At 70.5% G+C, this 23,387-nt stretch overlaps 2 protein-coding genes across 3 annotated transcripts in view; one reads left to right on the top strand and one right to left on the bottom strand.

The window, feature by feature from the left end:
• PPP2R3B (protein phosphatase 2 regulatory subunit B''beta) overlaps window positions 1-4,680 on the top strand; it is a 26,303-nt gene extending 21,623 nt beyond the window's left edge. For both annotated transcript variants that reach the window (XM_039914236.1, XM_039914237.1), the window contains one exon: window positions 4,388-4,680. The gene's annotated coding sequence lies outside the window, so the exon portion shown is untranslated. The remainder of the gene's footprint in view (window positions 1-4,387) is intronic.
• On the bottom strand, window positions 3,434-23,386 carry LOC100083619 (cohesin subunit SA-2-like). The gene is made up of 18 exons (XM_039914171.1): window positions 23,308-23,386; window positions 21,347-21,625; window positions 20,843-20,916; window positions 19,537-19,659; window positions 17,204-17,302; window positions 16,377-16,456; window positions 12,437-12,544; window positions 11,725-11,830; window positions 11,340-11,457; window positions 10,082-10,185; window positions 9,530-9,622; window positions 9,009-9,098; window positions 8,682-8,885; window positions 8,139-8,215; window positions 6,944-7,031; window positions 5,648-5,728; window positions 4,522-4,614; window positions 3,434-4,042 (listed from the first exon to the last, which is right to left on the bottom strand). The coding sequence occupies exons 1-18, from the start codon at window positions 23,384-23,386 to the stop codon at window positions 3,731-3,733; spliced, it is 2,208 nt and encodes a 735-aa protein (XP_039770105.1). The 3' UTR covers window positions 3,434-3,730.
• Window position 23,387: the final 1 nt, after the last annotated feature.

Here is a 23,387-nt window from a genome sequence, read left to right on the forward strand (position 1 = left end):
ACGTGGGACGACCCGATCACCCCGTATCTCCCCCGGCGCTCAGAACGGTGCTCCGCACGTAGTGAGCGCTTAACAGATACCAACCTTATCATGATTATTATTATTATTATTATTAAAAAACCCCCAACGTGGATAACCGTCCGGCGCGGCCTAGCCCGTAGAGCCCGGGAGGCGAAGGCCGAATCGGGGCTCCCCCGCCTGCCCGCCCCGTGACCCCGGGCGAGTCCCTTCTCTCCTCCCGGCCTCGGTTCCCTCGTCCGTCATACGGGGATCGAGGCCGGGACCCCGCGGCGGACGGGGACCGCCTCCCGTCCGACGGGCGCCGACCGGATACCCTCTCCGACGACGCCGGCGACGGCCGCAGAGAGCCACGTCGGCCCAGATCGGATCAGCGTTTCCTAATGACGATAACGACGCTGGCATCTGCCGAGCGCCTACTACGTGCGGAGCGCCGTTCTGAGCGCCGGGGGAGATGCGGGGTCATCGGGCCGTCCCGCGTGAGGCTCACGCTCTTAATCCCCGTCTTCCGGTGAGGTCGCCGAGGCCCGGAGAAGTCAAGTGACTCGCCCACGGTCAGCCAAGGGGCAGAGCGGGGATTCGAACCCACGACCCCCGACTCCCAAGCCCGGGTCCTTTCCGCCCAGCCACGATCCCGGTCCCGGTCGGTGCCGGCGGTGCCGGCTGAGCGCTCGCTCCGGGCGCCGGGGCGGGGCCGAGCCAGCGGGGTGGGACCCGGTCCCCGTCCCCCGCGGGGGTCTCCGTCTCCGGCCCCGTTTTCCGGACAAGGCGACCGAGGCCCCGAGGAGTAGGGTGACTCGCCCGAGGTCCCGGGCTCCATCCGCCGCCCCGTGCCGTTTCCCCGCCTCCTCTCCCGGGGGCTCGGTCCGGGGCCGTCCGGCCGACCGAGGGACCCGGAGAGGCGCCCGGAGAGCGCGTCTCCGCCGGGTCCGTCGGGAGGGACGCCTCCCCGACCCGACGGGACCCCCGGGACCGAAAGAGACGGCCGGCCGTTCCCGTCCCGGCCGGCGGACGGGTGGGCGGGGGGAGATCCCCGGGATCCCCCACGGCCCCGTCTGCCCCGAGCGGCTCGGGAGCGGCGGCTCGGGAGCCGAGCGGGGTCGGGCGGCCGACGGCGCCGTGGCTCCCTTCTCCCGGGCCCCCCGCGCTCCGCGTACCGTCCTCCGCGGCCCCGCGCGCTCCCCACTTACACCAGCCTCCTGTCGGGTTTCAACAGCCTGCCGGAGAACTCGCCGACGACCGTCAGGAAACTTAGATTCGGAGGGTGGGCGTCCCCCGCGGCCCCGGGAGGTCGCTCGAAGGCGAACTCGATCCCTTCTCTGCGGGGAAGGAGCGGGAAGGGGGGGGCCGGGAACGCCGACGGCGGTGTCGGCCGGGCCCCCGGGGGCGGACGCGGTCCTCGGCCCACGGGGGAGCCGAGGCGCGGACGGGCGGGTGAGGGGGCCGTCCCGGATCTCGGGGGAGAGGTGGGCGAAACCCCAGGGGTCCCCCCCCCGCCCCGCCCCGGCCCCGACCGCCGGGGCGACACGTACTTGTGGATGGCGGTGACCGCCTCCCGGGACTTGGCCGGGTCCCAGCCGAACGTGAGGGAGAACCGCCGAGCCAACTCTCTCACGTGGGCCAACGGAGGGCCCGCCGACTCGCCGGGGGCGCCGCGGGCCCCCGGCTGCCTCCGGAAGGCCTGCGCGATCACCACGGCGTCCGTTAAGCGCTCGCCGGGGGCCCCGGGCTCTTCCAGGCGCGCGGGTCACGACGGTAGCGACGGCACCGGTCAAGCGCCCGCCGCGCGCGGAGCGCCGGGGAGGACGCGGGGCGACCGGGTTGCGGGTCGCCGTCTCAGTCCCCGTTTCGCGGATGAGGTCGCCGAGGCACGGAGAAGTTGACCCACCCGCCTCGGGGCGTCCCCGAGACACGTTCCCCGACCGTCGGCGCCGCGCGGGCGGGGAACGTGTCTCTCGACGCTAAGCGCCCGGGAGGGGACGGCCGCTCGGTGGGGTCGGCCGCGCCGTCGTCCCGTGCCCGCCGGACGCGACTCCCGCCCGCGAGGAGGGATCGCCGGGGCCCGGTGGGCGGAGCCCGGGCCGCGCGGGACCCGCCTCCCGACCCCCGGCTCCGCCGCCTGTCCGCCCGGCCACCTCGGGCGGGTCGCCTCCGCTTCTCCGGGCCCCGGTTCCCCCGTCCGTAGAACGGGGGGACGAGCCCCGTGGGGGGGACGCGGGCCGTGCGCGAACGCGTTGTCCTCTGTCTCCCCGCAGCCCTCAGCCCGGTGCCCGGCTGCACGGTAAGCGCCCGGGGGATACCGTAAAAAACCCAACCGGCAAACGGGGGCCCGGGAGAGGCCGTTGACACGGCCGCCTTTTTTCCAAGAGGGGCCGTCTCGGCCGGGGAGGCCTCCCCGGGACGCAGGTGTCGTCCCCCCCCCCCCCCCCGCCATCCGGAGATTCCCGGCGCGGCGGCGGCCCCCTTACCTCGCGCAGACAGAGAACCAGCGCCCTGGCCGCCCCCGTCGGACTGTTGTGCCTCGTTCGGCTCAGGGTTTCCCTGATGATGTCCCCGAAGTCGTCGTACGCCTTCTCGGGGCGAGAGAAGGGAGAGGCGCGTCACCGCCACGGGGAGAGGCGACGTCCTCGACGTTCGAGGGCCGGACGCCGGGGAGAGGATGACGTGCTTCCCGTTCTGCGGGAGGGTCCCCGGTGAGGAAGGGGGGATCTGGGACCGCGCGGGAGTCGAGCCTACGTCCCCCTGTCCGAGACGGGGCCCGAGGAGGACCCGACCGCCGGCTCCTCGTGGGCGAGGGATCCGGCGGGGAGCCGACATCCGCTCCGGGAGCTCCGGCGGACCCGGTCGCGTCGGGGAGGCGGAATCGTGATCCCGGGGGGCCCCCGCATCGCTTTCTCGCCGGCCTTCAGGGGAACCGACGCGACACCCAGAGGGCGGTGAGGGGCCGGGCCGTCTAGTGGCCGGCGCCCGGGCCCGGCGGGACCCGGGTCCCGACCCCGGTTGAGTCGCTTCGCCGGACCCCGGGTCCCCCCGTCCGTAAAAGGGGGCCGAGGACCGCGTCCCGCCCCGCCGGCCGGTGTCCGCCCCGGGGCCCCCGGCCCGGAGGAGGCGCCGCCCAGGGACCGCCGTCGTCACCGGCCCGGCCGCGCGGCGCGGTCCGACGGATGCCGCCGAAGAACTGGAAAAGAAAGGAGGGACCTTCACGTAGTGGCTGAACACTTCGGCGGCCGCGGCCGCGTCCACCACGTCGGAAGCGATGAGTCTGCAGTAGCCAGCCAGCAGGCTCCTCCTCCGGGGCAAGGCGGTCAGTTGCCGCTCTCGTCCGACCCTCCTCTCCTCCTCCGGCCCCTCCGCCGCCGTCTCGGCCGAGCCTGGGAACCCGGTCCGCGCGTCGACCGCCTCGCCCCTCCGCCCCGCGTCCCGGGCCCGTTTCGCTCGCCCCGTGCGAGACCCCGCCCCCGATCGATCGACCGCCGGCCCCGCGCCACGGTGAGCGCTCCGTGAATGCGACCGGGCGAATCCCCTGGGCCTCCCGACCGGAACTTTAAAGCCGCCCCCGCTTTTCTCTCCGACCTCGCTCCCTCTTACTTATCCCCCGGGGAGAGAGAGGACCCGCCAACCCAGAAGAGGCACCTTCCGTCGATCTCCTTCGCCCGCCCTGGCCGGGAGCGCCAGAGCCGACGTCACGCTCGCTCCGACGGGCATCTTCCCCTTAAGAGCCCGAGGCGCGGGGCACCTTTGAGCTCCGAGACCGAGAGCCTCGGTCCGTAAACCTGCCCGCTTCTCCCCCGCGGAGGCGCAGAGGAGGGAGGGGAGCCCTTCCGGGCGGGAAGGGGCCGGCGGACGAGTCCCTTTTACCCGAGGCCCCGTCCGTCTCCTCCGCCAACACCCGACGCCGGACGAATCCGAGGATCGCCGACCGCAGCTCCGGGTCCGGGGGCAGGAACGGGCCGCCGGCGCCTCCGCCGTCTCTCCGGCCCCGGCGACTCGAGGCGAACAGCAGGTCGCAGAGGAGGGCGAAGGCCTGAGACGCGAGGGCGCGCCGGGAGAGGGGTTACGGGGAACGGAGCGGGGAGCTTCCGGCGTTCGCCGCCGACGCCGCCGTGGAGAGTTTCTCGGGCGAGCCCGGGGCCCGGGAGTCGGAGGGCCCGGCTCTGCCGCGGGACCTCGGGCGAGGCCCTCCGCCCCCCCCCCGGGCCTCGGTTTCCCCCTCCATCCAACGGGGGTCAGATCCGGTCCCTCCCGGCGGCCGGACGCGGGCCCCGTCCGACTCGGACCGGCCGCCGGCGCCGAGGATACCGCTCGGCTCACGGGAAGCGGCGGGGCGGGCACTGTTCTCACGACCGTTATCGGCACCGATTTCTTCCAGTCCCTCCACCCCGTGACGTCCCAGAGGCTCAAATCCCCGACGGTGCCAGACGACGCAACGGTCGCCGCCCGCCGACCCCCGGCGGGGACTCGTTTCCGGAGGGACGTTCTGGTCGGCCAGCCCGAGACGCCCACCTTTTCGCTCAGATCCTCCTCCGGGCGACCGAGGTAGGGTCTGCACACCCGACAGAAACGCCTCACCCGACTCTTCAACTCCTCCGTGTCATCCTGAAACCAAAAAAAAAAAAATAAAGGGGATTCTCAGAAAAGGTCCCTTCGGGGAAAAGGTATCGACACGCAGACTCTTTTCTTCTGCCTCCGACGGCGGCCCGGCGGGAAGAGCCGGGTTCTCTCACCCCGGCCCCGCCACCCGTCCGCCCGTGCGGCCCGGGGGGGAGTCGCTTCCCCTCTCTGTGCCTCGGCGACCTCGCCCGTAAAACGGGGCTTAGGGCCGTGGACCCCGGGGGGACGTTCCCTTCGCTCGGTCGCATTGACGGAGCACCGTCCCCGGTCCCATCGGCCCCTAGCGAACCCGGCGCTCGGAAGAGCGCTCGACGCGTAGTCGGGGCCTCACGGATGAAAGGTAGATCCTCTCCCACCGAAAGGAGAAACGAAGTAACGGAGGGCCCGCTTGCTGAGCGGGGGGGGGGGGGGGGGGGGCGCCTCCAAATGACCAGGAACCGCCTTGAGAGGCTGAATTCCGATTAAAAAGAAAAAATTAGGCCATCCAAACATCGGGACGGGCGACACGGGCCTGTCGCCGCAGCGGGAAGGGCGCCGTGGATACCCGGGTCGGGGGGGGGGGGGGGGGCCGCGACACCGCGACGACGGCGGCGGTCTCCTCCGTGCCCAACGCCGTCCTAAGCGCCGGGGTAGATACGGGCTGAACGGGTGGGACGCCGTCCCCGTCCCGCGCGGGGCTCACCGTCTTCCACCCCGTTTTCCGGCTGAGGCGACCGAGGCCCAGAGGGGTGGAGCGGCTTGCCCGGGGTCACCCGGCAGACCCGTGGATTCGAACCCCCGTCCCCTGACCTCCGGGCCCGGGCTCTTTCCGCTAGGCCGCGCCGCTTCTCCGTGTAAGCTCCTCGCGGGCGGGGGACGCGCTCGGTAGACGAGCGCGACGCCGACCGAGGAACGGGGGCCGCCCGCGGCCGAAGGTCCGGGCCCGGGAGTCGGAAGCCCCGGCGCACGGCCGGCGCTTCGATACCACAGCTGGCGGGCTCGCTGTCCCTTCGGCGGGGGGTTTGGGGGGAAATCCCACCTCGGAGAGCGGCCCCTCGGCGGCCGAAGCCAGCTGCCACAGGAGGCCGAAGTAGCCGCACTGGAGGGCGGGGAGGGCGATCTGGGGGGAGAGACACACAGGGAGACGCGGCTCAGACAGGGGAGCGAGGAGAGAAGCCATTGAAAAGGAAGAGAACGGCACCGCTCGAGTCCTCGCTACGGGCCGGTCGCCGTACCGAGCCCCGGGGTGGCCGGGAGGCCCGACCCGGGCCCGCGCGGGGCTGGCGGTTTGCCTCCCCGTGCACAGAAGAGGGAACGGAGGCATGCGTTAGGGGCTCTGTGTCAAGCACCGTTGTAAGCGCCGGGGCGCCAGCAGAATGACCGTGACGACGGTGAGCGCCGACCACGTGCACGGCCCCGGCTACGAGCCCGTCGGGTCGGAGTCCCCGTCCCGCACGGGGCTCGCGGTCTTAATCCCCGTTTTCCGGACGAGGGAACCGAGGCCCAGGCGAGTGCCGCGACGGGCCCGAGGTCACCCGGCCCACGCGCCACGGAGCCGGGACCCGGGTCCTTCCGGCCGCCGGGCCGCTCTTCGGCCCGGACCCGGCGGCGAGAAGCGGCGCGGCCCCGCGGTCCGGGCCCGGCCCGCCCCGTGACCTCGGGCGGGTCCCCCGGCGTCCCGGGGCCTCGGTTCCCTCGTCTGGAAGGGCCCCGGCCCCCACCCGACCGACTCGCATCCACCCGCCGACACGCGGCGGGTGCCGAGTGCACGGCCGATCTGTTATTAAAACGACGACGCGTATCACCGCCGTAGTAAAGGGTTATCGTCGTCACTCCCCGGCCTCGGGGCGCCGAGGGTTTACGGCAGCTCCCTCTCAGGGAGCCCCACGCGAGGCGGCGACCGGATCCGACCCCATGACCCGCCCCGACGCTCGGGACGGCGCCCGGCACGGAGCACGCCCCGAACGGGTACCGGAGTCGCAATCGTCGTCCCGAAGGAGGCCCACGACGGGCACGGGTCGGCCAATTCCGCCGTCCCGGCCCGAGGTCGGCGCGCCGCGGACGAGAAGCGCCCGCTAAATCCCGCCGACCGCGGGCCCGTCGCGGGCGGGGGACGCGTCCGCGTTCATCGCTGCCTTCTCCCCCTCCCCGGGGCTCGGCCCGGCGCTCGGCACACAGTCGGCGCTCGGTAGATACCGACCGTCGGCTCGTCGTGGGCGGGGACGCGCGTCCCGAGCGCCGGGCCCACGGCGAGCGCCCGGGAAGTACGGCCGAACGGATCTCTCCCTTCCAAGGCGCGGGCCGTTCGGCCTTCCCGGTCGGGCTCCCCCTTCACCTGAACGGGGAGGCTCCCGTGCTCCGCGCCGACGGCGAGCAGCCGCTCCGTCTCGCCGCTCACGTTCCGGCCGCTCAGGTCGTGAGTGCTGCGGGACACGGGACCGGGTCACGCGCCCGCCGCGGCGTCCGCGCGGGTACCCCCCCCCGCCCCGCCCCGCCGCGGGAGCGGCCGGAGCCCGGGCCCCGATCGCGGCTCCGCCGCCCGTCTGCCGGGTGACCTCGGGCGAGCCGCTTCGCGCCTCTCTGCGTCGGTGTCCGTCCCCATTTCACGGATGAGGGAAGCGAGACCCAGAGAAGTGACTCGCCCGGGGTCACGCGGCAGGCAACAGGCCCGTCGGGGATTAGAGACCAGGTCTTTCGGCCCCCCCCCGCCCCCGGCCCGGGCTCCGTACCGGGCGCCGTCGTACGCGCTGGGGTGGACGCCCGTTACTCGGGTCGGACTCCGCACCGTCGGCTCCTCGTGGGCAGGGAGCGTGCCCGTTCAGTAATAGCGATAACGATAACGTCGGTATCTGTTAAGCGCTCCCCATGTGCCGAGCGCTGTCCTAAGCGCCGGGGTAGACCCGGGGGGATCGGGTCGTCCCACGTGGGGCTCTCGGTCTTCATCCCCGTTTTACAGATGAGGTCGCCGAGGCACCGAGAAGTGAAGCGACTCGCCCAGAGTCACGCAACTGACAAGTGGCCGAGCTGGGATACGGACCCGGGGCCTCTGTCTCCGAAGCCCCTGCTCTTTCCACCGAGCCACGCCGCTGTTTACCGTTCTGTCGTCCTCTCCCGAGCGCCCGCTCAGTAAATCCACCCAAGGATCGACCGATCGAACCCAGTCCCCGGCCCACGAGGGGCTCGCGGTCTAAGCGGGAGGGCAGGTGTCGGATCTCCGTGGCGCGGCGGGGGAAACGGCGGCCCAGAGAGGTGAACCGCCTCGTCCCAGGGCACCCGGCGGACGGGCGGCGGGGTGCCGGGATTAGAACCCAGGTCCCCGGACTCCCGGGCTCTTTCCGCTGGGCCGCGCCGCCTCTCCATCCCGGCCTCTAGACAGAGGCAGGGGCTTTGTGGATCCCATCTCCCCCGCGTCGGCTTTCTAGTCCGGAGGGCCGCCTCTCCCGGAGAGATTTCCGAGCCCCAGGGCGCCCGACGGATCTCGGGGGCCGACGCGCCTTCCGTGAGACGCGGGAGATCCCCCCCCCCCTCACCTGTAAAACGCGCTTATTCTTTGCAGAGTGGCGGAGATCTGGGCGACGCCTTCTTCGTCCGCACGGAGGCCTTCTCCCTGAACCCCGAGGGACGAGGAAGGAGAAAGGGAAGCGCCGGGGAAATTCCGAAACTCCCGCCCGAACCTGCAGGGGCTCGGGGCTTCGTCCTCCCCGGCCCTCTCTTGCCCCCCAAAGCCCGGCGTCTTAGAACGGTAATCACGGTCCTCCCGAAGCGCCGACCGCGTGCCGAGAGGCCCGGGTCCCGAGCGCCGGGGTCGACGCGACTCGACGGGGCGGGCCCCGGTCCCCCCCCCGTCGGGCTCTTCGTCCCCGTCCGACGGGTGAGGGGGGCGAGGCCCGGAGAAGCGGGGCGACCCGCCCGGGGTCGCTCGGCGGACGCGCGTGCCGGGCTGAGGACCCGAGTCCTCCGACGCCCGGGCGCCTTCGCTCGCTCCGTCGCCGGGCCGACCCCGCCCGCCCCGGCGCCCCGAGGGGCTCCCGCGGGACCCCGCGCCGCCGCCGGCCGCCCCCGCGGGCCCCCACCTCGCCGAGGGAATCCTCCAGCAGCCGGGCGAGGCGGGCGCCCAACCGGTCCATCAGCCGGGCGCGGGCCGGGGCCGCCCCGCCGGGCCCGCTCGGCTCGAGGCCGCAGAGGACGGCGAAGGCCACGGCGCAGGCCTCCAGGACCCCGGGGTCCCGGTGTCTCAGCACCAGCTCCGTCACCAGCCGCACCAGCTCGCTCCCGTGCTGTGAGGAGAGGCGGGGGCGCGGCCCGGGGGTGAGGACGGGGCCGGGCGTGGGGACGAGGGGAGCGGCCGGCCGGGGCTCGGGACCCGGGCCCTCCCGTCCCCCGGGCCGCCCCGCCTTCACCTTCTCCGCGTCTCCACCCCCGTACGCGTCCCGGTCGAAGTAGCGGAGGATCCGCAAGAGGTCGGCCGCTTTCCCCGCGTCGTCGGAGAACTGCGGAGGGAGGCGGGGCGTGGGGACGCTCGGTCGGCCGAGCGCTCGCCGCGCGCGGGCGGCCCGTCGCGTCCGCCGCCCGCGGGGCGGAGCGCTCGGGGGAGCGCAACCTAACGCGAGACGGACCCACAGAGGGCCGGCGGTCTAGAGCGGGGGGGACGGACAAGAAGGATCGACAGATCCGGCCCTAAGCGGCGCGGGGCCCGGGAGGGGGAAAGGGAGCGCGTCGGGGCGCCGCGGGAGGGTAGTGGGAGAAGAGGCGGGGAGGGCGTCGGCGGGGAGGGCCCCTCGGAGGAGACGGGCCCGCGACGGGGCCCCGAGGCGGGAGGAGGCGGGCGAGAGGTCGGCGGCGCGGGGGAGGAGGCCGGCCTCAGCGGAGCCGCGCGGGGAAACCCCGGGCGAGGGCGGCGGCCGCGGCCGCCGGGCACTACCTTGTCCAGCAGTCGGGGCAGCGTGGCTGAGAAGTGCGCCGTGATCCTCGCGCGGTCCTCCAGCCGGACTCTCCTCTCCTTCGCCGAGAGGACCTGCGGACCGGACGCGCCCGTCACCCCCCGCGGCGGCGCCCGTCCCGCGGCCTCCGGGCGGTCCCCGCCTCCGGACCCGAAGCCCGGGGCGGGCGGGGAACGCGTCCGCTCTCCCGTCGCGCCGTCGCCGCGTCCGCCCCCGGCGAGCTCGAGGGGACCCCGACGCGCCCGTGACGTTCGCCGAGCGCCCACCGCGCGCAGAGCCCCGCGGTCCAGAGGCGGGAGACGCGTCCCTCGTCCACGGCGAGCGCGAGTCACGCCCGGGCATCCGCCGGGCGCCCGGCGTGCGCGGAGGGAGCCGCGAGCGACGGGCACGCTCCCCGCCCGCGAGGAGCCAGCGGTCCGGAGCGGGCGAGGCAGGCGGAGGGACGTTACGGACGCGGGAGGAACCGGGCCGCGGCGGGGGGGGCGGGGGAGCGGCTCTCCGGCACCCAGAATCCGCCCCCGGACCCAGCTGACCTTGCGGGCGGCCGCCCGCCCCGCGGGAGGGCGGCCCTCCGCCGCCTGGCGCACGGTCACGGCGACCATCTCCACCAGGGCCGTCTCCTGGGCGGGGGTGAGGGCTGAGAAGGAAGAGATGGCGGCCGGCGGTGACGAGACGGGGCCTCGACGGGCGGGCCCCCCCCCCCGCCCCGTCCGCCGCGCGACCCAGTCGCCCGGCCGCCCGACGGGGACGGGGGCCGGGAGCTCCGGGTGGGACGGGGAGCCGTGGGCCGTCGGGGCCGAGGGTCCCCCGGGGGCCTCTCGGGCGGGATGGGTCTCCGGCCCTCGACGTGAGCGTAGGGAATCCGAGGTCCGGGGACGTGAGGCGGGAAGGGGCCCGGGGCCGCACCGCCTTCCATTTCGGGGCTTCCCCTCCCCGCCGGCCCCTCCGCTGCGGGCGGGGACCGCGGCCGCTGACCGTCGGGCCGCCCCCTCCCGGGCGCTCATCCGTTCCTATTCGAGAGTATTCACTGAGCGCTTACTACGCGCAGAGCGCCGTACTAGGCGCTTGGAACGGACAGACGGGTAACAGACGGAGACGGTCCCCGCCCTCCGACGGGCCCCCGGTCTAATCGGGGGAGACGGACGAGAACGGGGCGACAGACTGAGTCGAGGGGAAGAACGTCTCGTTCAAACAGCAGCAGATGAATAGAATCGAGGCGACGTACGTCTCCTTGACAAAATAGAGAGGGCGATGGAGACGCATCCGGTCGAGCGGACGAGGACGGCGCCGAGGGGAGGGGACGGGGGGGGGGGAGAAGAGGCTTTAGCTGAGGGGAGGTGAAGGGGGCGTAGAGGGAGCTCGGCCCGGGAAGGCCTCTCGGAGGAGGTGAGCTCACCGCGGCGCTCGACGGGTACCGCCCACCGACTCGGGAGTCGGGCCCCGTCCCGCGCGCCGGGTTCCACACGGGGCGACGGGGCCCGACGCGGTCCCCGTCCCACCCGGGGCTCTCTGCCTCCGTGGGAGGGAGGATTCCCGCTTGGCGCCTGAGGAAACCGAGGCCCGGAGAAGCGAGGCGCCTCGCCCGAGGTCACGCGGAGGGGGAGCCGGGACTGGAACCCGGCGGGCCGGGCCCGGGGACGGGGGGCGGGGGGGCCGGGCGGCCGAGATCCCCCCGCGGGACGGGGCCCGGGGCCTCGGGGGTCGATCCCGGCAGGCCCGACTCCCCGCACGCCAGAGGCCGGAGGCGTCTCCCTGAGAAAGGCGGACGGAGCGCGGGCGCCTCTCACCCACCGGCTTCCTCGTCCCCGACGTCGCCCAGTAAGAGGGCCGTCATGCACTCCCAGTCTTTCAGCAGGTCCGCCGCCCAGTCCCACAGGCTGTCCACCAAGTAGGTGACGTGGCTGTGCATCTGAGGGGGCGAGAGGAAGCGCTCGGGTCCATCCGTCATCCACCGGCGGCGACGTGTCCGCCCCCCCCCCCCCCCCCCGCCCCGCGTCGCTCTCGATCGCCGTCTTCTGCTCTGCCAAGCGCTCCGCGCGGGGCGGGCGCCCCCCTCCCCTCCCCACAGCTCCCGTCCCCTCTACTCCCTGGCCTTCGTCGACGGGCCGGGCGCCGCGCTGAACCCTGGGGCGGACGGGTGGCCCCCTCGCCGGCCCGCGATGCCCGTCCCCCTCACCTCTCCCTCCAGAAAGAACGCAAGAAGCCACTTCAGACGGCCGACGCCGGACCTCCCTCCCTTCGCCGAGACACGTTCCCCTTGGCTAGGTGCGGAATCGAGGAGCCTGTGAGGAGTTAAAAAAAGAAAATATATCCAATCCCGGTCGGGAGAACGGTTCGTCTCCACTGTTGTTTTCTCGACGGTACCGGCCGAGCACTTAGCGTTCTCCGGGCGCCGGACCGAACGCCAGACTCGAGGCGATCGGACGGCCAGCCCGTCGTGGGCGGGGACCGTCTCTGACGCCCAGGTGCCAGGCCCCGTCCCGAGCGCCGGGGCAGACCCGAAGCTAATGGGGCCGGACGCCGTCCCTATCCCGCGTGGGGCTCAGAGTCGAATGATGATGATGACGTCGGTATCCGTTAAGCGCTTGCCACGCGCAGGGCGCTGCTCCGAGCGCCGGGGGAGATACGGGGTCACCGGGTCGTCCCGCGTGAGGCTCACGGTCTCCCGCCTCCCGCGCCCCTACGACCGGGCATTGGGACCGTGGATCATTCCCGCAATTCTTATTATTCCGGAGCCAGACACCAAGTGCCGCCGCCGAGGCCCACCCCACCCTCGCCCGGGACAGCGGACAGTAGGCCGCCGCCTTCCCCGGCGGCTTCCCCCCCGCAGAGGAGGATTCTTTGCCCCTTCTGTCCCGTTTCTCACCCGCGACCGGCGGACGGGCTACCTTTTGTGCAGAAACTCCCCGGCGGCCACCGCCAGCGGCCTGTGGACCGCGTAAACCAGCCGGCACAGGGCGTCGCGGTCGGCCGACGACAGCGCGTCCTCACGGTTCCTGGACGGGGGGGGGGGGGGAGAGAGACACGGGGAGGGGGCTGCGGGGGCCCGGGACGATCCGCCGGCCCACCCTGGCTACGGAGGACCGGTCCTCGGCCCATCAGAAACCGCTGCCGACGCGAAGCGGGAACGGAAGGGGAGCCTTCGACGGAGCCCGCGGGGGGGGGGGGCGGGGGGGAAGGAGACGACGACAGAGCGATACCGGCCCGAGCGGATTCGAGATCCGCAGGCCAGGTGCGGTTCCCTGTCCTACGGCTGCTCGCGAGGAGGGAGGAGCGGCGTTTTCTCCCCGTTTTACAGACGAGGAAACCGAGGCATCAGAACGGCTGGGAGACGCTCCGGATTTTTTACGGTATTCGTTCCGGGCCCGTATACGTGCCGAGCGCCCTGCCGAGGGCTGGGGCGGACACGAGCTAATCGGGTTGGACGCGGTCCACGCCTCTCGGGGGGGGGCCCACGGTCTTCACCCCCATTTTCCCGCCGTGGAAACCGAGGCCCGGACAAGCGGGGACGTTCCAGGTTCCCGTCCCGCCGGTTCGGCCCCGGCGGGCCGGGCCGGGGCTGACGATAACGGTGCTCGCGAGCGCTTACCGCGGGCCAGGCGCCGTCCTAAACGCCGGGGCGGATACGAGTCGGCCGGACGGGAGACGGTCCCCGTCCCCCACGGGGCTCGCGCCCGTCCGACGGCCGAGGGAGCCGAGGCCCGGGGAAGCCAAGCGGCTCGTCGCGGAGCGGACGGGTGGCGGAGCCGGGATCGGGACCCGGGTCCCCGGACGGGCCCGTGGGTCACCGGCCCGACCGCCGAGCCTCCCGGCTCCGGTGACGGGTGGCGGACGTTCTTCCTTCCCGTCCCGAGGCCAGCCGGGCGAGGAGCCTCGCATTCCCTTCCCTCCCGGACCGCGCCTCCGATCCGGCCCCCGGGGAGCTCCGACAACCCGCGTCCGCGCCGCCCGGCCGCGTTCGCCCCGGCGCTCAGTACGGCGTCTCGTGCTTCCTAAGCGCTTAAGGGAGGCCGTGATGGCCGCCGCTCACGCGCGAGGGAGGCGGAACGGCCCGGTGGCCCGGCTCCGCCGCCTCTCTTCGCCTCCCTGTTCCTCGGTTCCCTCGTCTGGGAAAGGGAGCCCCCCCCCACGCCCGTCTCCAGACCCTCAGCTCGTCGGGGGCCGGAAAGGCGTCTGTTTTGAGCTCGACTGGACTCTCCCCGCTCCGGGGACGCGCGCACGAGGACGACAGATGCCGGTGGATCGTCCCCGGGAGGAGAGATCCGTAAAGTCGCCGCGCGTCGGAGACGACTCGACGGCGTTCGACGGCGCCGCTCCCCGGCGCGCGGTTCGGTGCCCTGCGCGCCGTAAGCGCGCGATAAAAACGACCCATCGGGTGAATGACCGCGGGGCGGGGACCGTGTCCTAGCGGATTGGCCCGTGTCCGCCCCGGGGCTCCGTGCGGCGCCCGGCGCGTAGCCGGCGCTTAACCAGCGACGTGGGGGACCAAGTAGGGGGCGGGGAGGCCGGAACGGCCTCGCCTTCTCCGTCCCGTCCCGCAGCCGCTTCGGACAAAAATAACTCGGACCCGGGTCACGCCGCTGCCGAGAGGGGGGTCCTCGGCCTCCTCCCCGGGGCCCTCCGCCCCCGGCCTAGGGGACGGAGCCGGGCCCGGGGGTCCGGGGGACCCGGGTTCCCATCCCGGCTCCGCCGCCCGGGGCCTCCGGCCGGTCGCTTCCCGTCCCCGTGCCTCGCGGCTCCCCCGTCCGGAAAACGGGGACGGAAACCGGGAGCCGCGCGGGGCCTGGACCGCGTCCAACCCCGTTAGATCATATCCACCCCGGCGCTCGGTACGGCGCCTGGCCCTTTGCGGGCGCCACCGAGAGGGCCGGGGGCGGGCGAAGGGCTTCCGCCTCCCCGCCCCGCCTCCGCAAGAGGAAGGCCGGGGACGCCGACTCGAGGGGGAGGCTCTCCGGGGTCTTGAAATCCGAGCGTTCCGGATGCCGGGCGCCCGATAGGAAAGGTTAAGCCGGCCGGGCCCCGAAGGTATCTGGTCTGCTGAAGACAGCGCCGTGGCGTGCCGGCACCGTGAGCTAATGCTCTAATTCTGGCGGCGCTGGTTAAGCGCTTGCCGAAACTCCTGGTCCCGAGGAGCGTCCGTTTCGAAATGACATCTGTTGAGCGCTCGTTATACGCCAGGCACGTGATGTGCGATTTCTTTATTTCTGTTAACGTCCACCTCCCCCTCTGGACCGTCGGCTCGTCGCGGGCAGGGGACGTGTCCGTTCATTTCCTGCGGTCGGAGGGATCTGGGTTCCGATCCCGGGCGGGGCGCTTCCCCGGGACTCGGTTCCCTCGTCTGCAGAACGGGGGCGAGGACCGCGAGCCCCACGTGGGACGGGGCCGCGTCCGACCCCATCGGCCCCTACCTACTCCGGCGCTCGGTACGGCGCCTGGTACGCAGTAAGCGCCTAACGGAGACCGTGGGGGAGGAAGAAAAGGCGGAGGGCGGAAGGGCAAGTTCCTCTCGGCTTATACCTTCGGGGGAGGGAAGGTTTTCCGGCACACAGCCGCAGCGCGGAAGTGGGCCCGGCGTGGATCGGATGCCCGATTTTTGACCAGCCGCCAGAGAGGCTCATCCGCTTTCTGTCTGGATTCTGCCCGGCCCCGGAGGCGGCCGGCCGAGAAACGGGCTCGTCGACGTGGCCGGGAAGGTTCTCGGCAGGCGCGGGGCTTGGCGCGGCGGACCTCGCTGGATCCGGGGGGACGGGAGGGATGGGCTCCGCGAAGGCCGGGAAGCCGTGAGGCTTAGGGGCCGGAGCCCGGGAGCCGGCGGGACCCGGGTTCTCATCCCGGCTCCGCCACGCGTCCGCCGTGGGGCCTCGGGCCCACTCGCTTCCCTTCTCCGGGCCCCGGTTCCCTCGTCTGTCAGACGGTGAGCGCTCAACGCGTGCCATGCGGAAATTAATCTGAGAAGGGGAGGAAGGGGGCTCCCCGGATGACACCCACAGAAGCGATTTCACCATCCACGTCGGATAATCAACAACAGTATCTATCTATGCCTATCTTTAGATCTATATCCTAAACCCTTTCCCCTGGGCAAACTACCTCAGCTATTTACCCCCAGACCTTCTTCTGGATCGTTTCCTGAATCCATTCGGATCTCGGATAAGGGCCCGACTGACAAGGCCGGGGCGTTCCCTCGATCGGATTGAACGCGCGCTGCGTGCCAAGCGCCGTACCGAGCGCTTGGGAGGGTCCAGCCGCACAATAAGCGGACACGTTCCCCGCCGACGCGCCCGCGGCTCCGGGCAATCGGCGTCGTCTAGTCACCCGGCAAGGTAAATCCAGCCACCCTCCTCCTCCTCGGCGGTATCGAGCGAGCGCTCACCGCGGGCGCCGGACTGAACGCGTGGGAGAGTAAGACGGAACCGAGTTATACAGGAGGCTCGCGACGAGCCCGCGGTCTGGAGGGGGAGACGGCCGCTGCTCGAAATGGAAGACCGTAACCACGGGAGAAAGAAGATCATCTCGCCGGCGTGAAGTCAACTCGGGAGTCGAGACGCGGGCCCGGTCGCTCCGGTGCTGCGCACGCAGCGAGGGCTCGGTCGATACGGTCGGACGGGCGCGCGGACAGTAGGCGCTCGACGGGTACCACACGGGGCTCGCCGTCTTCGTCCCCGTTTTCCGGGCGAGGGAACCGAGGCCCAGAGAAGCAAGGGGACTGGCCCGGGGGTCCCCCGACGGCCGAGTGGCGGAGGCGGGAGTGGAACGCCGCCTCTCCGCGCCGACCGAAGCCTAACGCCCGCCAGGCCGGGCATTCTTTCCATTAAAGAAAGCCTTATTTACCGTGACATGAGCATCAGGAGCTTCACGGCTTCCACGGCGACCCTGCAGTCCTTATCCAGAGTCATGGACACGACGCGCTCCTAGGGGGCAGGCAGAAGGGAGACGAAATTCAACGCTCCGTCCCGGCCGCTTCCGAGAACCCGACGGGAGACCTCTCCGGCACGGGGTCACGGGCGGGGGGACGGAGCCTGGCTCCCGCGCGCGCGCTCGGAGCGCTCCGTGAAGCGGCGCGTCCTCACGCCTCGGCACGCCCGACGTGGCTGTCTCCAATCCCTTCTCCCCGGCTTCAACGCCGGAGATCGCGAGCCCCCCAGAGAGACAGAGGCCGCGGCCGGGGCACCGCCTCCGCCCCCAGCGACCCCTTAACGGACCGTGATCGTCCCGAGGGACGGGGTTCCGGTCTAATTCTCGCCCGGGCCACCTCTCCCGGGGCCCAGCACGGTGCTCTGCACGCCACTTAATAGACCGGGAGCCCCCGAGGGGCGGAAACTGCGTCCGATCCCCAGCTGCGCCACCTCTCCCGGCTCCCAGCACCGTGTGCTGCCCACGGAAACCGATTCACGACCGCGGTACCTCTGCGGCCGTTACTCAAAGGAGAAGAGCCCAAAAGCGGCGGGAGAGGCCAAGGGAAGAGAATGATTCTGCCGGGACGGAGAAGCGTAAAACGGGGACGGAGGCCGTCGGCCCCGGGTGGGACGGGGACCGGGTCCGACCCGACGACCTTCTATCCGCCCCGCTGCCCGGCGCGGCGCCGGGCGCCGAGTGAGCGCCCACCCAACGCCGTACCGAGAAACCGAATAAAGGGAGAGGCACCAGAATCCGAGTACCTTGAACCGGGAGGAGAAAAGGTCCATTTTGAAAGCGAGATCCTTCCGGTCATAGAGTCCTTTCAGGCCCAGGAGACACTTCAGCCGCACCTCCGGCTGCTACGAGATAGAAAGACGGCTCCGCTCACCGTCAGCGACGATCCCGCCTCCGCCGCCGGCCCGCTGGGGGACCCCGGGCAAGTCACCTGACCTCCCCGGGCCTCCGTCTCCTCGCAAGAGACCCCGCTCACCGTCGGCATTAATCCCGGCTCCTCCGCCGGCCCGCTGGGAGACCCTGGGCAAGTCGTTTAACTTCTCTGAGTCTTGGTCTCCTCACCTGGAAAACGGGGATTCCCCGCCCCGCTCTCCCTCCTAGAGCACGAGTCCCACGGGGACGGGGGTCCCACCTGACCGACCGCTATCTACCCCGGGGCTTGAAACAGTCTGACACATAATCAGCGCTAAAGATTTGGGTTTTTAAAGGAACACAGCGAGTCTCGGCCGTTCACGCGGACGGGCAAGCTGATCGTGGCAACTCAGAAACGGATCTATCTATTCAGTTCGGCCACCTGGGGGAAGAAATGGATTTTGCCAGGCGCTCGCTATGTGTCAGGCGCTGTCCTGAGCGCAGGGGTAGATGCACGTTCATCGGGGGGGGGGGTCCCACGTGGGGCTCCCCCTCTTAATCCCCGTTGTACAGATGAGGCCTAGAGAGGTGAGGTGACTCGCCCGAGGTCGCGCGGCAGACAGGCGGCGGAGCCGGGATCAGAACCCACGGCCTCGGACTCCCCGGCCCGGGCCGCTCCTCGTCTTCAGCACGCTATCCTGCCGTCCTACTCCAGCCCGGCCCCCGATGCCGACCTTCCCGCCGTCCCTCCCGTCTCGTCTCGCTCGCCGCCGCCCTCTCGCCCACCTCCTGCCTCTGCTCTCCGACGCCCTCCCTCCTCCGATCCCCCTCGCAGACCTCATGGGAGGCCCTCCCCTCCTCCCGCTCCCTTCCGCGGCGCCCCGACTCGCTCCCTCGATCCGTTCCCCCCCCCCCCCCCGTCCCGGCCCCGCGGCGCTCAAGTCCACATCTGTCATTTCTTTATTTCTAGTCACGTCGAGACCGTCGGCTCGTCGCGGGCGGGGAACGCGCCCGCTCACCGTCACGTCCTACTCGCCCCAGCCCCCGGCGCGGTGCTCCGCACGCAGGAAGGGCTCCGTCGACCCGACCGGCTGAACGGAAGGAGTCCCGAGGGGCTGGAAGAGGACCATCTATCTATCCTTCATTGAGCGGAGCGCTCTGCACACCGTAAGCGCTCGATAAACACAACTGAACGACGTAGCCGCTTCGCGGGTGAGACGGTGATCCACCGCCTCGGCGTCAGCGAGGCGAACGTGGATTCTCCCGTTTCGAGCACCCTCCGCTGTCTCCCTGTCAGCCCTCGCTCGATAAGCCTCCGCCCCGGCTCCGAAATACAAACCGGCGCCTCCAGGGTGTTTCCCGCGACGCCGTACGGACCCGAGGGCCGGACGGTGGAAAAACGGGACGATTCTTTTGGAACGCGGGGTCGGAGCAGGCTTCAGCGGATGCCGGGGACTGCCCGAGAACCAGACGGAGGGATTCGGGGACAGACCGATCTCTGGAAGGCCAAACGACTCGACTCAAGATGGGCGCGTCTCGGACACGTCATCAGGAGCGCCGACGCTCTAGGGAGGGGACTGAGGCTAGGGGAAGTCCGGGGGGAACGCGGAAGAGACAGGCCGGCGGCTACGGGGATAGCACACCTTAACGAGGCTGACGGAAAAACCGTCAGCGAGGCTGAGGATCGTGGCGGAGGACCCTGTTCGGGCGGAGAAAACGGATCCCCGGAGGTCGCCCACTTGGAAACGACGCGACGGCGCTCGGTACTCACGACGCGACTCCAGCCGACCCTATCTGAGCGCATGCTGCGTGCACAGCGCTGCGCTAAGCGCTTGGGGGAGCGGTCTCCCGTCCCCCGACCCCGCCGAGCCCACGGCCGCCGTACGTATCCGTATAGTACGTTCATATCTGCGACGTGTCCGTTCGTTTACTTCTACTGATGTCCGTCTCCCCCCCGCCCCCCCCCGGACCGCGGGTTCGTTGTGGGCAGGCAACGGTCCCCTCCCAAGCGCTCAGTGCAGCGCTTCGCACACGGTACGCGCTCAAGAGATACGATCGTTAATCACGATAACGACACGGGGGAGAAAGGTCGGTCGTCACCGTCGGCGGCGGCCGCCCGGAGGACGGGGATGGAGACCGTGAGCACGTGGCGGGGACCGCGGCCGCCCCGACGCGCTCGTCCCCACCGGCGGCGCTCGCACACGGTAGGGCGCCGAAACCGACCCACCTTATCATAGAGCATCCAGCCGACGTATTTCAGGTAGCTGTCGTTTAAAAACATAGTAGGGTGCATCCTTAGCCAGCCGCCCATCTCCTCCACGCAGATGGCTCGGATCTCGGGATGACGTCTCTGCCGAGGAACGAGAGGACGCCGCTCTCATCCGCTTTCCCCCGCCCCTGACCCGGAGTCCCCCGATTCTCTTTTGAGGTCCGCGGCGAGGCTGCAAAACCAAAAACCGCTCATCGGCATCGACCGCGGCACTCATCGGCGGTGCCCTGCGCGAAGCGCTTGGGAGAGGGCGATCCCGCAGGATCAGCAGATCCGCTCCCCCGCCCGACGGGGGGGTTTCCCACCTTCCTCCGGGACCGTCGGTTCGTGGGGAGCGGGGAGTGGGTCCGTGTCTCGTTATATCGCTCTCTCCCTAGCGCTCGATACGCTGCTCGAAGGACATCAGGCGCTCAATAAATAGGACTGACCGACCTCTGAGCTCTGAGGACGCTCGCACTTGTTTCTGAAATGGGGCTGGCTAAGCGCTGACTTCGTGCCAGGCACCGTCCTAAGCGCCGGGCTGGACGCAGTTAAGCAGGTTGGACCCGGTCCCGTCCCACATGGGGCTGGCGCTCTCCGGCCCGTTTCCCAGACGAGGTCAGAGGCCCCGGGAGGTGACCTGACTTGCCCGGGGGCGAGGGGACGGGCGGCTTCAAAGCCGAGGGCGAGGAGGTGGGCGCGCTTTCCCGAGGAGCCGGAACCCGAAGGGCTTCTCTGGTAGAAAAACGAGCCGGGGAAGCCCGCGAGAGAGAGCCTGAGGGAGAGCGGCCGATGAGGGACACGCTTTACGGAGGCGAGGGGGGGGAGGAGGGAAGCGTCCTCGCGGATCGGACCCGGCCCTGGAAGACCCAGCTGCGTCGCTCGTCTGCCGGGTGACCTCGGGCGGGTCGCTTCCCTTCACCGGGCCTCGGTTCCCTCGGCCGGGGAACGGGGATGGAGACCACAGGCCCGCTTGGGACGGGGACCGTGTCCGACTCCATCCGCTCGGCCGGCGGCTCGTTCGCTTAAAAAGTACCGCCGTCGTCATCGCGTGAGAGCCGAGTCGCGCCACAGGCGCACGTGGCGAGCGGGTGGGAGACCACCGGGAAGGAGGAGAATCTGGAGGCGGTGGCGACGGGACGCCGAGGAGACCCAGGCCGGAGGAGGAGGACGTGCCCGGCTTTCGACGGCGAGGAGGCCCGCGGCCCTCCGGGTCACGACGGCGGGAGCCGGGGGGCCGGGCGGGGACCGGAGATCCGCAAAGAACCGCGCCCGGGGCCCTTACCTGTAGCGCCACAGGAAAGTCCCTCGGAAAAGCGCGTGCACCATGTTCTCGATTTCCACAGGTCTCCGCTCCAACTGGCGAGGCAAAAATCCCCCGGGGCGGCGGTCGGTCTCGGCGCCGGCGAGCGAGGGGAACCGGCCCGTGAGATTCCACAGATTACGGACGGAGAGGAGGCGACGGGGCGGGGGTTCGAGGGGAACGCGACCGTCTGACCCCTGCCACCGATCCGTTGCCGGCCCGGGCGACAAAACCGCCCCTATCGAGGCTTGCGTTTTCTGAGTGGCTCTCTTACGTTAACGCATTCGCTGCGGGGTATTTACTGAGCGCTTACCGAGTGCGGGACGGCGGTCTAGGCGCTTGGGAGAGGGCGCGGAGGGCCTCGGTTTCCTCCTCCGTAAGACGGGGATTAAAAAGCCCCGCTCTCCCACTTAGACCGCGAGCCCCACGCTCCGGAGACGGGGCCCGGGTCCGACCTGATTAGTTTGGATCCGCCGCGGCGATTACGACAGCGCCCGACCCGGGGTGAGCGCTTCCCGAGCATCATAAAGAGGGAAAGGAGAAGGCCCCCGGATAAGCCGGAGCGGCCCCTTCTGTCGGACCGCCGTTTAAGCCCCGAGGAGAGGGGGCTGACCTCCTTCTTCCTTCGGTCGAGCTGGCGTAGAGGGCAGCCGGCCTCCCTCCCCGTCAGTCGCTTCTCTTCCGCCTCGTAAAGCCTCTGGGCGTTGCGCTGGCTGACGTCGAGGTTCGAGATCACGTTCACGAGAGCCGTCAGGAGCTTCATGGCTAGGAGGCGGGAGAGTGAAGAATCAAAAAGGACCAAGGCCGAGTGGACAGATCTCTCCTGGCTGCCCTCCCGGCCTCCCGTCTCTCCCCGCTCCCGACATCACTCTGCCCTCTTCATTCACCTCACGGCACGCGCGTCCGTGTCCGGAATTTACATTAACAGTTACGGAACGTGTTAGGCGCTCGCTCGGTGCCACGCGCCGTTCCGGGCGCCGGGGCAGAGGCAAAACGAGCCGTCGGGACGCTTTCCCCGTCCCACCCGGGGCTCACGCTCTTAATCCTCGCTCTCTACGGCGGCGGAAACTGAGGCCCAGAGAAGTGAAGCGACTTGCCCCAGGTCACACAGGAGACGCGTGGCGGGGTCGGGACGAGAGGCCAGGTCCTCGTGACTCCCGGGCCCGGGTTCTGTCCGTCACAGGAACGTCCCCCCCCCCCCCCCCCCCCGGTCTAAACGGTGGGCCGCTGAAACTCTGGTCATTCTGCTGACTTGCACACGCTCAAACGCTTCGTACGGCGCTCTGCGCATAGTATCAGCGCTCGATAAATACCATTCATCGACTGCAGAGCGAGAGGCTCGATTCCATCGTGCCAGACGGCGATGAGGTGGAGTATCAGGAAGGACGGCCGGAAACCTCCGCACGCGGGAGGTAGACGACGGCTCGTTTTTGCTTTAAAGATCAAGGCCATCTGGCCGTCCCGGGTTCAGATGACGAGCCGAAAATTCCCCCGAGGGGCTCCGTTTTAAAATGATTACGATTATTGGTATTCGTTAAGCACGGGCCTAGGTGCCAGGCGCTGAGCGGAGCGCTGGGGTGGAGACAAATCAGACTGGACACGGTCCCTGTCCCGGCAAGGGGCTCACAGGTCGAGGAGGCGGGAGTAGGATTCATCCCCGTTTTACGGATGAGGAAACCGAGGCGCAGCGGGCGCTCGATAAATACGGTCGAACGAAACGCGACCGAACGAAGGCGAGCCCCACGTGGCTAACCTCCGCTCGCTACGCCTCGGGAACACGTCCGCTGATTCCGTCGTTCCGCCTTCTCCCGGGTCTCGGCACACAGTGACGCTCAACAACGGTCGACTGATCTAACCCCGGCGCTTAGAGCAGTGCCCGGCACGTAGTCGGCGCTTAAAACAAGTACCACGGGAAGGACCAGAATGCCAGAAAACGCTCAAGATCTGACCTCGTCCGGCCGGTCCTCCCCTCTAGACAACAGCTGGTTGTGGGCAGGGGGTGTATCTGCTTTACTGTCCCGTTGGGCTCTTCCACACGCTCGGCACAGCGCTCTGCGCGCAGTTAAGCGCTCAGTAAATGCAACTGACCGGCCGACCGCGCTAACCGTTGCCCGAGACCGCCCGGATCCCGTTCCAAGTGGGAGGCGGCCCGGCGTAACGGGCAGAGCCCGGGCCTGGGAGTCAGCGGACTGGTTCTATCCCGGCTCCGCCCTCGCCTGCCGGGTGACCCGGGCAAGTCACTTCGCTTCCCTGGGCTCGGTTCCCCCGTCTGGAAAAATGAGGACCGAGGTGGGCGGGACCGGGACCGTGTCCCGACCCGGTCGGCCTCCATCCACCGCGGCGTTTAGTACGGCGCCCGCGCGCCTAGGAAGCGCTCGCCAGATACCGTGATCGTTAAATACCGTAATTACCATTCGCGTTACGGTGCGGAGGGGAGGTGTACTCACCAGCCAAAGTGCTAGTGTGTCTTACTGCCCTCACCATGGAGTCCGTCAGGCCCGTGAGCAAGGAGATGACGGTGTCCATT

The sequence above is a fragment of the Ornithorhynchus anatinus genome, chromosome 15 (genome assembly GCF_004115215.2).
Source record: "Ornithorhynchus anatinus isolate Pmale09 chromosome 15, mOrnAna1.pri.v4, whole genome shotgun sequence".
Taxonomy (NCBI): Eukaryota; Metazoa; Chordata; class Mammalia; order Monotremata; family Ornithorhynchidae; genus Ornithorhynchus; species Ornithorhynchus anatinus.

Excerpts from the sequence above, each read along its gene's own strand:
- LOC100083619 (XM_039914171.1), bottom strand. The coding sequence starts at position 23,386 with ATGGACACCGTCATCTCCTTGCTCACGGGCCTGACGGACTCCATGGTG. Across the intron at positions 8,886-9,008 it reads GGGGTGGAGACGCGGAGAAG|CACGGGAGCGAGCTGGTGCG; the intron begins GTGAAGGCGGGG and ends CTCTCCTCACAG. Across the intron at positions 4,615-5,647 it reads CCGAGGGGCCGCTCTCCGAG|GATGACACGGAGGAGTTGAA; the intron begins GTGGGATTTCCC and ends TTTTGGTTTCAG.